Source organism: Triticum urartu, chromosome 4 (genome assembly GCF_003073215.2).
Source record: "Triticum urartu cultivar G1812 chromosome 4, Tu2.1, whole genome shotgun sequence".
Taxonomy (NCBI): Eukaryota; Viridiplantae; Streptophyta; class Magnoliopsida; order Poales; family Poaceae; genus Triticum; species Triticum urartu.
Window position 1 is genome coordinate 33,660,041 of NC_053025.1, and position 17,764 is coordinate 33,677,804.

Consider the following 17,764-nt stretch of genomic DNA (forward strand, 5'->3'; position numbering starts at 1 on the left):
AAGAGTGTACCAATGTCCAAATTAAACAGTACAAAAAGTATCACGTTCACAATGTGAAGTAGCATCCTAGAAAACAGTAGCTGGTTTTTTTTTTACAAACTCTGAAACTTTTTATTGAACCGTCAGAATATTTACATGAATGAAAGAAAGACCATCAGGCTGGTCAAATCAAACATGACGACCCAGGGATAAAGCAGCTGGTAGCATCGAACCAACGAGCAAAAGCTCGCGAAAAAGGCCCATTAACAAGACCGCTGCACGGTGAACGATTGAACAAGGACACAACAACACACGAATGTCAGAATGCTTTTGATCCAACGGCTGTCCAGGTGAATGAGACCATAACTACAACTGAGCTGAGTTGTAGCAAAACCGATTACCTAATCAGCCCGTTGAATCTCTCGCATGATGATCTCAAGCGCTCGATCATCCACCACAAGGGCATTATGAGACATGTTGAGCACCTTGACCATCCTAAAATCCCCACCACGGCGGCTCCACGGCGTCTCCACCGCCATGGCGCTCGCCAGGTTCACCACCCCGTCGCCGTCTCCGGCGACCACAGACGGCGTCGCGTCGAAGTCATCCCCGGGATACACTATCCTTTCAGTTGTCCCCACCCCGACCCCGATGACGGAGGTCACCGGCACCCCGGGATGCGGCAGCTCCCCGCCAAACAGCGGCAGCACACGGGACTTGTACGGCCTGACGGCCTCGCCAAACCCGATGGCGACGAGGTAGTCCGCCACGTCGCCGGCCGAGTAGTTCCTGCTCTTCGTGGTAGCCAACGGCGTCGCGGTGCCGAAGGCGGCCGGGCTGGGCAGTATCCATAGGCTGCTCTGCAGGCTCCTGCCTTGCCGCAGCAGCGCGCGCGGCTCGACGAACGGCAGGCCCATGTTGTTCCCGGAGACGAGCGTCAGCATCCCCAGGACGATGCCGCCCCACGGGGCGGCGATGGGCACGAACCGCCGCACGAACCGCTGGCGCCAGGCCAGCGGCTGGCGGACGAGGAACTGGTGCGCCAGCGGGCCGCCGGCGCTGTAGGTGGCGATCACCACCGGCATGCCGCCGTTAAGCCCGCTCGCCCTCTCGACGAGGCCCTTGAGCGCCCGGAAGAAGGCGTCGCCCACCCTGGACGGGTGCCCCACCGGCGCGACGGCGTACCGGAAGTCGTAGGGCGCGCCGAACATGGTCTCGCCGTCGCGGTACCCCATCTTCTCCAACCGCTCGATAAACGTGCTCATGTAGGAGAAATTCCTTGAAAAATCGAGAAATTTCAGCCGATTTTGATTCATAATTATGGGCACGACACGATTGAGCAATCGATAGCTAGTACTTACTTGCGGTCAGGATCGGGGTAGCGGAAGGCTTGGGTGGAGCCGAAGAAGGGGACGCGCGTCTCCACGCCGGGGACGTTGGAGTAGTCGTCGGCGGCGGGGTCGTACACAGAGCTCATCTGCTCCGCGAAGCACGGCACGTTGCCGGGGTCCTGGAGGGCGGAATAGTTGAGGTAGAGGCGGAACCACCCCTCCTCCTTGCGCGCCCCGCAGCCCGGCGACGACGGCCGGTAGAGCTTGGTGAGCCGCGCGTCCAGCTCGTTGGTGGCGTAGCCCGGCACCAGGACGACGGGGTGCAAGCGCGGCGCCGCTTGCACCGCTGCTAGTGCCACTGCCAGTAGTAACTGCGCAAGAAGCAACGGGATCGCCATGGATGGGCCGATGGAATGATCAAAGTTAATTCAGAGTCGTACTCCTTTTGTCCAATCTGCAGATGGTGGTAGGCGAGATGGGTGTTGATTGGGGGCTTGCGACCAATTCACATTTTATACACGAAGCATCCCATGTCGCTCCTATCCACAATGCGCATCAGTTGGTCCATGTGGATTAAAGTACAGTAGTAGTTCTTGACATTTTGCTTGTGAGACCCAAGGGGCACCGGATGTGAACGTCTGCTTAGGAAAATCACTAGTAATTCTTTGATTCTCCTCTAAACAAGGAAGACTAGGCATGGTGCCAAGGTCCTTTGGACACGTCCATGTTTTTTATGTTTGAATAGAAGGCAGCGTTTGACACTTGAAATATTGACCACGCGGATGTGTGCACAGAATCATTTTCGAGGATTTCGTGAAGACTCCATTATGAAGTGACGGAGGGATCGTACCATTTGAGCCTTTTCTTTTTTAACATGGATCAGTGGGTACTATCTCCGTCCTGATTTATTGGTCCATTTTACATTTTGTGTCAAAGTTTGACCACATATTTGACCGATAAAATTTAAATCGTATTCCATAAAAATCATATTGATGGGTTTGTATTTGAAAGAAGTTTGCAATGATATTATTTTTGTGGTATATAACATATATTTTGCTAGTTAAATCTAACATCAAAGTCCGACACAAAATAAAAAAAGGACAAATAAACCTGAACTGAGATAGTACTTTCTTTTAAAAAAGGAGTATCCTAATTTTTTTTCGAGATCAAGAGTATGATACATGCGTGTGAATATTTGCAGGACGGGCTTTATGGAGCCTTTTAAAAAAAGATCGAAAATTATATTTAATAGTTATAAAAAAATAAAAAAATAAAAAAATAAATCCATAGAAACTTATACTTCCTCAGTTCCTAAATATTTGTCTTTTTAGAAACGGAGGGAGTATATGCTCCGCACGAACATGTGAAAAATTGGATGAGGAAGTGTGTGTGTGCGCGCGCGAGCGTGTGTCTTCCCGAAAAAATAAATTCCTTTAGAAAATTATATTTGAAACCGCTCGGCCTCCATTGGCTGTTTCGGTCTTCTTACTACCATAGTTTGCAACACATCGTAGCACACATTAGAAGACACTAGAGGGAATAACCGTTCCAACACAACAAAAAGCAGCCTCTGACGTGGAAATCCATAACTGAACACGAGCTCATATCATGCTGGGTGAACAATAAATTTGAAATATATATAAAAAACTGATTTTTTACATCAAACATTAACTAGTTTTCTATGTGCGTGCAAACATTCATAACAATATGACATTGGGGGAGCTCAGGGTCGAAAAGATAAAATTAGTGCTCAAAAAAAAGTTGAACCTTCCTCAAAAATTGGAATTTTCCCCCTAGAGATCCTCTGATGTCATATCCCCAGGACGATGCCGCCCCACTGGGCGGCCGTGGGCACGAACCACTGGCGCCAGGCCGAAGCTGTGGGTGGTGAGCACCACTGGCCTGCCGCCGTTAAGCCCGCTCACCCTCTCGACGAGGCCCTTGAGCGCCTGGAAGAAGGTGTTGCCGACCTTGTACGGGCGCCCCACCGGCGTGACGACGTACTGGAAGTCGTAGGGCGCGTCGAACATGGTCTCGCCATCGCGGTACCCCCATCCTTTCTAGCCTCTCCACCAACGTGCTCATGTAGGAGAAGTTCCTGAGCATTTTTTTGATTTGATATCACCAGCTCATGAGGAAAACTGAGAAATTTCAGCCGAGTTTATTCAGAAATAATTGATTGCTACTTACTTGCAATCTGGATCGGGATAGCGGAAGGCTTGGGTGGAGCCGAAGAAGGGGGCGCACGGCGGTGGGGTCATACACGGAGCTCATTTGTTCCACGAAGCACGACACGTTGCCAGGGTCCTGGAGGGCAGAGTAGTTGATGTAGAGGCGAAGCACGACACGTTGCTAGTGTCCTGGAGGGCAGAGTAGTTGAGGTAACAGGATAACTTGGAGTTGTATCTCGACCTCTTACAACTAAAACCGGATACTTATTAAAACACACCCAGATAACAGAAAAATACATCCGGTGATCGCTTTCTCTCAGGGGGATGAGGAGAGGATCACCGAGCGGTATTATTGATGTACATATGTACAAGATGATACCATATAATACTCCGCTCTTCTACTGCTACAAAATGATGGCTGCAAGAAGATGTAGTCTTCGATAGGATTTCTCCCCCTTGTTCTGGCATTTCTGCAGTATAGTCCACATATATTACCCCTTTCCTTTGATACCGATGCATATCTATTGTGTAGATTTGATGTAAGTCTTACGAGTATTTCGGATGAGTACCCATGGTTGCTTTCCCATTTCGATTCCTTTACAATACTGGGCTGGCCCATTTCTAACGTTTCTTCACGCTTGCTCGCTCGTTGTTTGGTGTGCTCGCTACTACGGTTTTCTTTGTTTCATTTTTTCATTTTTTTGTTCTTCCTTTCAGTTTTCTTTCTTTTCCCCTTGTTTTCTTTGGTTATTCCTGTTTTCTTCGTTTTTCATCAGTGTTCTCTGTCTCTTTCTCAATTTTCACTATTTTTTCTTTTCTTTCCCATTTTCTTTGTGTTTCGTAGATTTTCTTTGTTTTGTTGGGTTTTTTCTTTTTCTATTACTTTGCTTTTCTTCGTTTCTTTCTTGTTTTTTTTGTTTTTCTTTGTGTTTTTTTGGTTTTCATTGTTTTCATTCTTTTGCATTCATTTTCTTTGGTTTTTATTTTTCCTTTTTTTCTTTTGGTTCTGTGTTGGTTTTTTCTTTCCCTTTTCATATAGAAAAGGAACATTATTTTATAGAGGATCAACATTTTCTGAACACATGAAACATTTTTCATATACATCTGAACTTTTTTTGTGTACACGTTGAACATTTTCTAAATATCTTATTAACATTTTCCCAAATATATGTGTTGATGTGTATTTTATCGTTCATACACATTACACATTTTGGTATACATATAAACATTTTTTATATCCCTTTAACATTTTTCATATATAACATTTTTTCAAAAATATATTTTGAGGTAAACATTTTATCATACACGTTGTACATTTTTCTTATACATCAAGAAATTTTTAATATACATGTTTAACATTTTTCAAATGCATGATCAACGTTTTTTGATTTTTTATGTCTACTTGTTTTTCATACACCTTGTACATTTTTTCATGCACTAGGAACATTTTTTATACTCCCTCTGTTCCTAAATATAAATCTTTGGAGAGATTTCACTATGGACCACATACGGAGCAAAATAAGTGAATCTATACTATAAAATGCATCTATATACATCCGTATGTGGTTCATAATGAAATCTCTACAAAGATTTACATTTAGAAACGGAGGGAGTACATGTTTAACATTTTTAAATACATGTTTTCAATGTCTATTTTTTCATACATGTTGTACCTTCTTTGTATACATCTGGAACATTTATTTATGCACATTTACAAAAATCATGATTAACATTTCAAATGTATGTGTTTGAACTTTTATTTGTGGGTATGTGTTTGGTTTTTTTAATATCTCTACATTTTTTGAATTGACGCTAACAAAATTTTAACATTGCGTTAACATTTTCAAGAAAATTTCAATATGTTTAAGTTTTGGAATGCTTGTATTTAAAATATTTTTTGAAATATAAACAAATTTAAATGGAAAAAGAAGAACGGAGGAACGGAAATTGGAAGAAGCGGTCGACTCGCTTCTGGGCTGGCCCATTATATGCATCCTTGATGCGGCTGCCTTCCAGCTCGCACTAAGAGCATTTCTAGCAGAGCGGAAGTGTAAAATAACCACCATTTTACAGGACTGCACGATAAAACGTACTCCCTCCGTTCGGAATTACTTGTCGTAGAAATGTCTAGATATATCTATTTCTGCGATAAGTAATTCCGAACAAAGGGAGTACAAACTAGGTCTCGTAAAATGGTCCGTCCTCTGGCCACCATAATTTCAATTTTCTCTTCTTATTTTATAGCTTCAAAATTTCGGCCCCAACCGCTCTCCTCGTAGCCGGCGTCACCGGCTATACGAGATTTATTTTGTCGACACACACGTCAACCTATAAAAACATTGTAAATACATGTTAAGAGTATTCCGTAAAACTTTTATTTTTGCAGGGAACTTGTGAGAGCTTTATTCAACAAAAGCATTCGCCGAGCAGTCCGTCAACAGATTACTGATCAGGAAGCTTGGAGTAAAGTCTAACCAGCTATCAGTCACTGTAAGCGTCAACCCACGCTTAGCACAGGCTCACTATTTTATAAGACGAACTTTTACGGGATGTGCCACAAATTCTAAGCGACGCATAGGCTCACTTGTATATTCCTGGTCAAGCACAGATGCAGCGACAAGCTTTCTGTGCTCCCTATCCCCCAAACTTTCTGTGATCTTCACACTGCTATGAGCCAATCCTTTGCGTGGCGCGAGGGACGCTACTACGTTTGTAAGAGCGACGGCGGCGCATGGCGTCGCGGACGCTCGCTAGAGCCGCTCGGGGGCTTCCCCCCTCCATCTCCTCCGGCCTTGAAGGGCCTCGTGCTCAACGATGCCGGCAAATCCGGTCAAGCAGAGAGGGCCCTCGACTTGTTCGACGCAATGCCTAGCAAGAACCAGGTGGCCTGGAACGCCGCGCTCGTCGACGCCGGCCGTACTTCTTCAGTGAGATAGATGCCCAAGAAGAACGCGGCCTCATACACCACCATGATCGGGGGCCTGTCCCATGCCAGGGCAATCACCACGGCGCGTGTCTCTTCGACCAGCTACCACTGGATGGGCATAATGTGTTCACCTGGACGGCCATGCTGTCGTGCCATGTCCACAATGGTGAACCCGATAGAGCTGTTGAGCTTTTTGCAGTCCTCTACGGTGAGCTCTTTGCGCGCAAGGTTCTGCCCAACGCCCACTTCTTCAGCTCGTTGCTCAATGCCTGTGTTGCCCTCGGGTCGCTGTCCATGGCGGCACAGCTCCATTCGCTCATCGTCAAGCTCTTGGACCAAGGGAGCAAAGATTGCATCTTTGCTTGGAATGCGTTGATCGATGGATGTGCATGCAAAACTGGGTGCACTGTCTGACGCCGAGAAGGTCTTCCATGGGATGCGGTACAAGGACATCTCTTCATGGAACACCATGATGAGTGGATACTCATGGCATAAGCTCGACAGCAAGGCTCTTGAGCTCTCCACATCTATGAGTAACAAGGATTCATTCTCATGGAACATCATAATGTCCTGCTTGTTGGAGAACCGCCGTGGAGAAGACGCACTCCGCATCTCCGTCCATTTGGTGGGACTGGAAGGCAATGTCAAGCCATGCGTTTCCACATACACAACTGCTCTGCAGGTCTGCTCGGTGCTGGCGTTTCTTGTTTTGGGGAGGCAAGTCCATGCACGCACGGTGAAGAACAGTCTTTGTCGCAGCAGCAGTGCCTTCCTCTGCAATTCTCTGATCAGCATGTACAGCAGCTGTGGCATGACACGGGATCTGCAGCAGGTGTTTGATGAAACAAGAGTAAGAGACACCGGATCATGGAACTCAGTGATACAGGGGCTTGGCCAGAATGGTCTAGGCAAGCAAGCACTCGTGGCCGCAGAGCGTGCTCTTGAGCTGAAAATTTACACTGGCAACATCTTCATCGCCATACTGACATCATGCAGCCGTGCTGGATTGGTCCCCGAGGGCCTAGGTTATTTCAACTCCATGACTGAAAAGTATGGAGTGGAGCGGACACTTGACCACTACATCAGTGTCATCGATCTCCTCGGTCGCACAGGGAGGCTGGAAGAGGCGCATGCCCTGCTTCAGAACATGCTGCTCCCGCCAAATGTGTTGGCGTGGTCTACCCTTTTGCATTCTTGTTTGGCTCATAAGGACAGCTCGGTGGGGAGCATGGCGGCGCAGCAACTGAAAGCTCTGCAACCCGATGGTAGTGGAAATTATGAGAGGTTGGTGCTCGGTTGCGGGGAAGGAAGCGAGATTAATGCAGCACCGTCAGGGGACGTGAAGAGTGCTGTTGACATGCCTGGATGCAGCTGGGTCACCTGAGGCATGATTATAGTAGTAAGATTATAATCAGACCATTATCGGATCAGCAAGGGGACATCTTCCACGTTGCTGACCCGATAAGAGATAGAAGGTCTCAGGAAAAGAAGTCACACCATCTGCCATTGTAAGGCAAATTCAGAACAATGTGGTGTTGATGGTTTGCGAGGCAGCAAACGACTCACAAACTATTAGTATGTATGTATGTGTGAGTTTCGATTTATTCTTTTTGGATGAAATCATGTATGTACTGTACCATGATAACGGGGTATTGCACAGAAAAGTACCCACTGCTCAGAAAAGTACATGTCTCATGCGGCCAAAGAAATACATGTCAAAGCAGTGGTGCAAGCCCTTCCAACCTATCCTATGGGAGCTCTCAAGATGACACAGAATTTCTGCGAAAAGTATGGAAAACTTATTAGAGACTTTTGGCGAGCAAATGGTCAAATCTAAACGTGTGGGAGGTATTGGTTTTCGAGATATGGTGCTCTTTAATCAAGTTCTCTTAGCCAGGTAGAGTTGGAGATTGCAGCAGCAACTGGATAGCCTGTGTGCTAGTGTTGAAATCAAAGTATTATCCAAATGGTGGGCTCTTGGACACAGTTTTTGCTTCGGATGCATCTCTGTTTGGTGGGATATCGAGTTTGGGCTTGAGTTGCTTAAGAAGGGTCTGATTTGGAGATGGTAAAAGCATCCAAATTCAGAGAGACCAATGGATTCCTAGAAAAGAGGGGCTCAAATCAGCAAATTTTATCAAAAGATCTAGACTTCGTTGGGTCAACCAACTGATGGAAGCGGGTAAGAGAGAATGGAACACTGATTTAATCCGCCGACTTTTCTATCCTTTTGACGCTGAAGCAATATGCAATATCAAACTACCGTCTTCGGATGTTGAGGATTGTTTTTGTTTGGCTTGTCATTTTGAGAAGTCTGGTATATTTACGGTCAGGAGCGCATACGGATTGGCTTCCTTTTTTTTGCGGGAATACGGATTGGCTTCCTTTTTTTTGCGGGAATACGGATTGGCTTCTAATATCCAAAGACAAAACGTATCTAGCATCCTCCAATGATACCGATGATCGTAGAATGTGGGATATACTAATTTGGAAGGCGAAAGTTCCGGAGAAAATCAAAAAAATTGGTTGAGAGTGGCCACTGGGACCGTGGCGACAAAAGAAGAATAAATGGAAGCGGACTTTGGAAATTGATAGTGTTTGCAATTTGTGTGAATGTGATGAAGAGGATGGGTTTCATGCCATGATCGCTTGCACAAAAAATGTAGCCTTAAGACATGAGATCAGAAGTTCATGGTTGCTGCCGGGGCAAGACAAATTCCGGAACACGGGAGTGGATTGGCTTCAGAACTTATTGGATCCATGTAACTCTATAACTCGGACGCGGATCCTTTCATTGCTGCTGTGGTGGTGCTGGTTCTTAAGATATGATTGTGTTCACAATCCTGGCAAAGAAACAATCAAGTGATCTGTGGCCTTTCTCACGCAGTTTGAGCTTGAGTTACATAACCGTGGCCCTGACAGATCAGTTGGGAAGATTGCGGTTGCACCGACTCCATCAGAACCTGAACCCTTGTGCGCGGACTCCCCTATGAGAGCCTGTATTGTCTCAGATGCAGCGAGTGGAAGATTGCCTGATGGAACTGAGTGGGCTGCGCCTCCTGTCGGTCTGGTAAAACTGAGCTCCGATGCATCGTTCTTGGTGGAGACGGGACAGAGCTGGGTGGGAGCAGCTGCGAGAGGCCACAGGGGTCAGCAGCCCTTCTTTTCATTCTGTCGAAGCCTAAATTCGTGCGATGTCGAGGAGGCTGAAGCTGTTGCTGCTCTGGTGGGGCTGAATACGCTGTCGACCATGTACAGGGGGCCCGTTATCCAGGAGATTGGTTGTTCAGTACTGGCAAAGGATCTGGTTCCTGACGCACTGTCCTAGCCTGCCTGGTTAAAGAATTCTGAAGGTCTTCTCTTCGTAGGAAATTCACCTTGTCAAGCGAGATCAGAACATGCTTGCTCATGGGCGGTTCATGCCAGATTCCATGGCGATTAATCAATCGGGCTTGCTAAATCTAAGTCTCTACTATATTCGTGAGATTTGGAGAACCCCCCGCGTCCCCCGCGTCGCCCTCCCTGGCGGCGGCGGGGGAACCCTAGATCGAGCGCCGCCGCCCCCTTCCCGCCTTGCTCCCCACCTCGCCGCCACCGGAGGAGCGGCCGGCGAAGCCCGTGCCGGCTCCCAGGAGGGTGGCGGCGGGGCGATTCGGCTGGATCCAGCCCCCTTCCCCCCACCTCCCCCCCCGCATGATGTGGTGCCGGCTCCTCGGCGGCGGCTCCCCGGCGGCGGCGGCATTCCTCACCCGCGGTGGTGTTGCCTCGGCTGGGTCCCCTGGAGCCTCGCTCTACCACCACCACCTCTCGCTGGAGCCCCCCTTCCTCCCATGGGCTCTCCCCTCGTCCAGCTGCTGCGGCCCCCTCCTGCCGCTCCGGCGCGGCGGCGCGACCTTGCCCGCGGTGACCTTCCCCCGTCTGCCTCCTGTCTCCCGTGGGCGCAGCTCTTGCTGCCGCTGATTGGGGCGGGTGAGGCCTTTGGGTGAGGTGGCCGGGCAGGCCGGGGCTCGGCCTTGCCTCGGTGCAAGCCACCCTCCGTCCCTGACGGCGCCTTCTCCGAGCTACGGCAACAACGTGTGTATGTGTGGTCACGGCGTCCTTTGGCAGGCGGCTGAAGTTTCACGGTGGTTCTTGGTCGGCATTGCTCCAGTCCCGGCGTCCACGGACCTGCGTTTTCCAGTGTCCTTGGTCTGCCGGTGTTTCCACTGACGCGGTCTCGGCCCCGGCCAACAAGTTGCTGCGTCCCTTCCAGCATCTTCGGTTCGCCGGTCCTGGTGGCTACGCCTCCAGCAACACGGAGTTGCGCCCCCTTCCGGCTCCGGTTTGCCGGCGGCGCCGGCCGCCACCCTACCACCCGTGTCGGCTATCTGCCCCGCTGCCTCTCCAACCCCATCCACCATGCCATCTGTTGCAAAGCTCGTGTTTTTGTCGGCGGCAGGTGCAGCCCCACCCTCCTACTAAGGTAGCGGTCGACAGGCATGTTGACTCCGGCATCTTCGGATCCTGATCTGGTAGATATGGGATTGCTCGGACTCAGGCCAGGCGAAAGCCATGCTTGGCTTGCCGATGCTGGCAGCGGCGACACCCGCGGATGTCGTTTCCCTTCCTGGAGGCGCTGCCATGGCCTTTTTCCGAGCCCCTCTTCGAGCATCGAGGGAAACCCTAGGTCCGGCTTGTCGGATCGGATGGCGACGGCGTCGCGACGTCGTTCCCCTTCTTGAAGGCGCTATCTTGCTCGCTCGCGGAGTCTCCGGTGTTGGAATTGGAGATGTTTGACATCATGCTCTTTTAGCCTGCTTCTCTAGTCTTAGGTTTGGTGGGTTTAGCTGTGTGTTTCTTCCTGTTTGGGCTGAGCACCCCTTCTCTCTGCTCCGGGCACCATGCACATGCCTCCTTGTGTATGTCATGTGTTGTATCTTCGGTTGTACTCATTCTCCTTCTATCTATCAATGAAAAGATACGCAATCTTTGCGTATTCGCGAAAAAAATATTCATGAGATTTTATGTGGACATTCATACAAAAGTAATATTTTCCTTTTACTTTTTATATGTTATTATGTCACTCTCACTTGCATGGGATTTTTCATTTTTTGAGAAATCACTTGCGTGAGATATGGTTAAGTCTTAGTTGATTGATACATCGCTCCACAAGGCCCCCGCGTCGCTCCCGCAGGGGCGACTCGGGCGGTGTAACCCTAGCCCGCCGTCAGCCCTCTTCCCCACCTCTCCTCTCCCTCGTCGCCACCGGAGGTGGCCGCCGGTGAAGGTGGCGGCGAGGATCTGGCCGCCCCGTTCTTCCTCGGGGGGCTTTGGATCCGTGGCGGCGGCCTCGGCTGGTGGATCGACGCCGGGTCTGCGGTGACCGGTGCTCGTTGGTGCTGGCCGTTCTTCCTCGGCCGCGGGGGCGGCGAGGCGGCGGCAGGTGGCGGCTGTGGTGCGGGCGTCTCGGCGGCGCCCGACCCAGATCTGAAGGCCTCCGTCTACTTCAACCAGGGTTGCCTTCGATGGTCCTGCTTTGGGCGGCCTTTGTCGCCGGAGTTGTACCTGTTTGGCGGCTGGAGGTGGGAGGTGGCTCCGGAGAAATCCGAGGCCAACAGTGCTGGCCACGACGGCAACGACGCCCGAGGGTGCCGTACCCTTCTTGTAGGCGTCGTCGAGGTTGCCTCCTTCCCCTCTTCCTTCCACCCAGCTCGTATGTTGGGCGAAAGCCCAAATCCTTGCGGGATCGAGCGATAGCGGCGCTCCGGGCGTCGTCACCCTCTTGAGGGTGTCGTTCATGGTGAGCTTGTGGTGGATGTGATGCTTTGGTTGCTTGGCGGCGATTGGTGGCGTGGTCGGAGTTCGTCTGGTGGCGGTGCGTTGGCGCTCTGCCGCCTATGTGCTCAGCCTCGGAGTCCTTCTTCCACGGTGCTTGGTCTTCAGCAGCCCTGCTGGACTCGGCGGAGCGGTGCTTCATCCTACTCATTGATGGCGGCGTATCTCGGCGGCGTGGCGCAATGGAGATTCGGCGTCCGATGTGTAGCGATGGACTCGCGCAGGAGGACGAAACTGTCTGGTGTCGTGGTGATGTCGATGGCTGAGTGGCCAGACAAGGTAGAAGCCTCAATATTTGCTCTGAAGACGGACCTGTGGAAGATGGCGGCGACGACACACGAGTGCGTCGGACCGGTTTGTACCCCAGACCCGGTATGTGGCTCGGCTGGGGCTTCCGGCTTTTGATGTCAGGCTTAGGTGAGTGGTCTGGGTAGTGGCCCAGCTAGCACCCCTTCATCATTTTGATGTTAGGCTTAGATGAGTGGTCTGGGTAGTGGCCCAGCTAGCACGCCTTCATCATTTGGATATGAGTAGCGGCAAATTTTGCCAAGATGACGGATTCAGGCATATTGTTGTAATACTTTGTAAGGTCCTTGAGAATAATCAATAAAGTGGCATGCAGAGGCCGGGGGTCATCCTCCTTTTCAAAAAAAAATGTGGCCACACATTAATCAATTAATGGTTCTGAATGTTCCTCGAGGTCTTCGTGATATTCTGATTTCTGACTGTACTTGGGCCTCAGAGTAATCTAAAAATATATTACAAAGAACAATAAAGTTCGCGAACAGCAACTGCATAGTCCCTATGTTTATGTACCCGTAAAAAAACAAAAAGTCGTATGTGGTTTTTTTGCGAGAAAAACTTTCAATCTATTTATAATATGTCATGGCAATAATAAGAACACTAGAAATACAAACATAACATCTAAGTTAATTTATAAACCACCTAGCAATGATTTCAAGGGAAAACACAGATCAACATTATCTATCCTACGTTGTGTAGCCGACCCCCGCATCGCTCCCAGGTGACTCGGGAAAACCCTAGATGTCAGCCAGCCGGCGCCGCCCTTCGTCTCAGTACCCTCCTCGCCGCTGCCGGAAGATGTGGCCGGGCTAAGCCCGGACGGTGGTGGCGGGGCATTCCGTGTTTGCTCGATGGTGGGAGGACATACCTTCCTCCGGCTCGGCGGCCCGGTGGCTGCGGCGTTCCAGTGGCCTTGGCCACAACTCTGGTGGGCGGCTTCTTGGTCGCACCTTGCGGCAGCGGCGGCGCCTCTTCCGGGTGCAGCGGCGGCGGATCCTTGTGTGGGGCTGGACGTCCAGATCAGACGCTGATCCAGCGGATTTGGCATGTTCCAGACCACGTCGAGATGCTGCCCTCGTCTGTCCACAATAACGTGGACAACTCCGAGGAAACCCTAGATCTTTTACGGATCGAGCGATGGCGGTGCATCCGCGCTGTAGTCCCTCTTGAGGGCATCGTTTGTGGAGTTTACTTCGCTTGTGGGGACTGGCGGCGGGGCAAACAACCTAACGGCGCAACTGCCAATGAAAATCGTGTCGACTACGGTCACGGCAGACGATGGCGGCATCTCCGATGTTGTTTCCTTGTCAAGGCATCGTCATTGCAGTTTGTGTCATCATGCTTGGGATGCTTCAGGGGAAATCCTAGATCTGGATCTCCTGGGTCGGATGATGACAACACCTTCGATGTCTTTCTCCCTCTGGGGGGGCATCGTTTTGGAGCAACTGCTGGCTGGAGGGGGCAAGAGGTGGAGCGGTGTTGCATCTTCAGCATTGACGACAGCGAGTCTTGGTGGCATGACGTTGTAGGGTCTCGGCAACGGATGCATGACGATGGACGCACGTAGGGTGGTGGCATTGTCTGGCGTCGTGGGGGCTGATGACCCACAAGTATAGGGGATCAATTGTAGCTCTTTTCGATAAGTAAGAGTGTCGAACCCAACAAGGAGCAGAAAGAAATGACAAGTGGTTTTTAGCAAGGTAATGTCTGCAAGTGCTAAAATTGTAAGTAACAGAGCAGTTTGATAGCAAGGTAATTTGTAACGAGCAAGTAACGATAGTAGTAAAAAAAGTGCAGCAAGGTATCCCAATCCTTTTGAGGCAAAGGACAGGCCAAGACGGTCTCTTATGATAAGCAAAGCATTCTTGAGGGTACACGGGATTTTCATCAAGTCACTTTCATCATGTTGGCTTAACTCGTGTTCGGTACTTTGATAATTTGATATGTGGGTGGACCGGTGCTTAGGTGCTATTCTTACTTGAACAAACCTCCTACTTATGATTAAACCTCCCGCAAGCATTCGCAACTACGAGAAAAGTATTAAGAATAAATTCTAACCATATCATTAAACTTTTGGATCCAATTGGTCCCTTACGGAATAGCGCATAAACTGGGGTTTAAGCTCCTGTCACTCTCGCAACCCATCATCTAATTGCTACTCCACAATGCATTCCCTTAGGCTCAAATATGGTGAAGTGTCATGTAGTCGACGTTCACATGACACCACTAAGGGTATCACAACATACATACTATCAAAATATCAAACACATATCAAGTTCACATGATTACTTGCAACATGATTTCTCCCGTGACTTCAAGAACAAAAGTAACTACTCACAAATGATAATCATGCTCAAGATCAGAGGGGTATTAAATAGCATATTGGATCTAAACATATAACTTTCACCAAATAAACCATATAGTAATCAACTACAAGATGTAATCAACACTACTAGTCACCCACAAGCACCAATCTATAGTTCCGCTAACAAGATTGAACACAAGCGATGAACTAGGGTTTGAGAGGAGATGGTGTTGTTGAAGATGTTGATGGAGATTGCCCTCCCCAAGATGGGAGAGTTGTTGTTGGTGGTGGTGGTGATGATGATGATGATGATTTCCCCCTCCGGGAGGGAAGTCCCCCCGGTGGAATCGCTCCGCCGGAGGGCAAAAGTGCTCCTGCCCAAGTTCCGCCTCGAGATGGTGGCGCTCTGATGACCCACAAGTATAGGGGATCTATCTTAGTCCTTTCGATAAGTAAGAGTGTCGAACCCAACGAGGAGCAGAAGGAAATGATAAGCGGTTTCCAGCAAGGTATTCTCTGCAAGTACTGAAACAAGTGGTAACAGATAGTTTTGTGATAGGATAATTTGTAAACAGTAACAAGTAACAAAAGTAAATAAAGTGAAGCAAGGTGGCCCAATCCTTTTTGTAGCAAAGGACAAGCCTGGACAAACTCTTATATGATGTAAAGCGCTCCCGAGGACACATGGGAATATCGTCAAGCTAGTTTTCATCGCGTTCATATGATTCGCGTTCGGTACTTTGATAATTTGGTATGTGGGTGGACCGGTGCTTGGGTGCTGCCCTTACTTGGACAAACATCCCACTTATGATTAACCTCTATTGCAAGCATCCGCAACTACAACAGAAGTATTAAGGTAAACCTAACCATAGCATGAAACATATGGATCCAAATCAGCCCCTTACGAACCAACGCATAGACTAGGGTTTAAGCTTCTGTCACTCTAGCAACCCATCATCTACTTATTACTTCCCAATGCCTTCCTCTAGGCCCAAACAATGGTGAAGTGTCATGTAGTCGACGTTCACATAACACCACTAGAGGAGAGACAACATACATCTCATCAAAATATCGAACGAATACCAAATTCACATGACTACTAATAGCAAGACTTCTCCCATGTCCTCAGGAACAAACGTAACTACTCACAAAGCATAAACATGTTCATAATCAGAGGGGTATTAATATGCATATAGGATCTGAACATATGATCTTCCACCAATTAAACCAACTAGCATCAACTACAAGGAGTAATTAACACTACTAGCAACTACTAACACCAATCCCGGACTTGGAGACAAGAATTGGATACAAGAGATGAACTAGGGTTTTGAGAGGAGATGGTGCTGATGAAGATGTTGATGGAGATTGCCCTCTCCCGATGAGAGGAGCGTTGGTGATGACGATGGCGATGATTTCCCCCTCCGGGAGGGAAGTTTCCCCGGTAGAACAGCTCTGCCGGAGCCCTAGATTGGATCCGCCAAGGTTCCGCCTCGTGGCGGCGGAGTTCTGTCCGAGAAGATTGCTTATTATTTTTCCCATCGAAAGACTTCATATAGCAGAAGATGGCCACCGGAGGGCCACCAGGGGGCCCACGAGGTAGGGGGGCGCACCCAGGGAGGTAGGGCGCGCCCCCACCCTCGTGGGCAGGGTGTGCCCCCCTGGTGAATTTCTTCCGCTGAGTATTTTTATATATTCTGAAAATGTCTTCGGTGAAGTGTCAGGACTTTTGGAGCTGTGCAGAATAGGTCTCTAATATTTGCTCCTTTTCCAACCCAGAATCCCAGCTGCCAGCATTCTCCCTCTTTATGAAAACCTTGTAAAATAAGAGAGGATAGGCATAAGTATTGTGACATAATGTGTAATAACAGTCCATAATGCAATAAATATCGATGTAAAAGCATGATGCAAAATGGACGTATCAACTCCCCCAAGCTTAGACCTCGCTTGTCCTCAAGCGAAAGCCGAAATCAAAAAATATGTCCACATGTTTATAGATAGAGGTGTCGATAAAAATAAAATACGGACATGAGGGCATCATGATCATTCTTAGAACATCAACTTATATAGTTCCTGTCATATAATCTCTTATGCTAGAGTAATAATTCAATCACAATATCAAGTATGAATCGTAAACTTCATTGAAAACTAACAAACTATAATCTCAGTCATTGAAGCAATTGCAATTTATCATAACATAGGAAAGAGTCAATGTATAGGAGCTTTTCAGCAAGTCCACATACTCAACTATCATATAGTCTTCCACAATTGCTGACACTCACGCAATACTTATGGGTATGGAGTTTTAATCGGACGCAGAGAAAGATAGGGGCTTATTGTTTTGCCTCCCAACGTTTTACCTCAAGGGTAATGTCAACAATAATAGTTCATGAAGACTCACATCCAATTAGCCATATATACCAGGATCGTTCCAACATACTGTGCTTGACAAAGGATAAATTATAAAAAGGAGGGGTGAAGATCACCATGACTCTTATGCAAGGTAGGAGATAAAAGTAAAAGATAGGCCCTTCGCAGAGGGAAGCAGAGGTTGTCATGCACTTTTATGGTTGGATGCACAAAATCTTAATGCGAAAGAACGTCACTTTATATTGCCACTTGTGATATGGACCTTTATTATGCAGTCTGTCGCTTTTATTTCTTCCATATCACACGATCGTATAAAGCTTATTTTCTCCCACACTAATAAGTCATACATATTTAGAGGGCAATTTTTATTGCTTGCACCGATGACAACTTACTTGGAGGATCTTACTCAATCCATAGGTAGGTATGGTGGACTCTTATGGCAAAACTGGTTTTAAGGGTATTTGGAAGCACAAGTAGTATCTCTACTTGGTGCAGTGAATTTGGCTAGCATGAGGTGGAAAGGCAAGCTCAACATGTTGGAGGATCCAAGACAATATAATTTATC

At 48.4% G+C, this 17,764-nt stretch overlaps 1 protein-coding gene across 1 annotated transcript; it reads right to left on the reverse strand.

Annotated features, from left to right (window-relative positions):
* Positions 1–284: 284 nt before the first annotated feature.
* Positions 285–1,876, reverse strand: LOC125553476 (lecithin-cholesterol acyltransferase-like 1). Its single transcript, XM_048717253.1, has 2 exons — positions 1,341–1,876; positions 285–1,257 (listed from the first exon to the last, which is right to left on the reverse strand). The coding sequence occupies exons 1-2, from the start codon at positions 1,706–1,708 to the stop codon at positions 381–383; spliced, it is 1,245 nt and encodes a 414-aa protein (XP_048573210.1). The 5' UTR covers positions 1,709–1,876; the 3' UTR covers positions 285–380.
* Between the last annotated feature and the right edge of the window lie 15,888 nt (positions 1,877–17,764).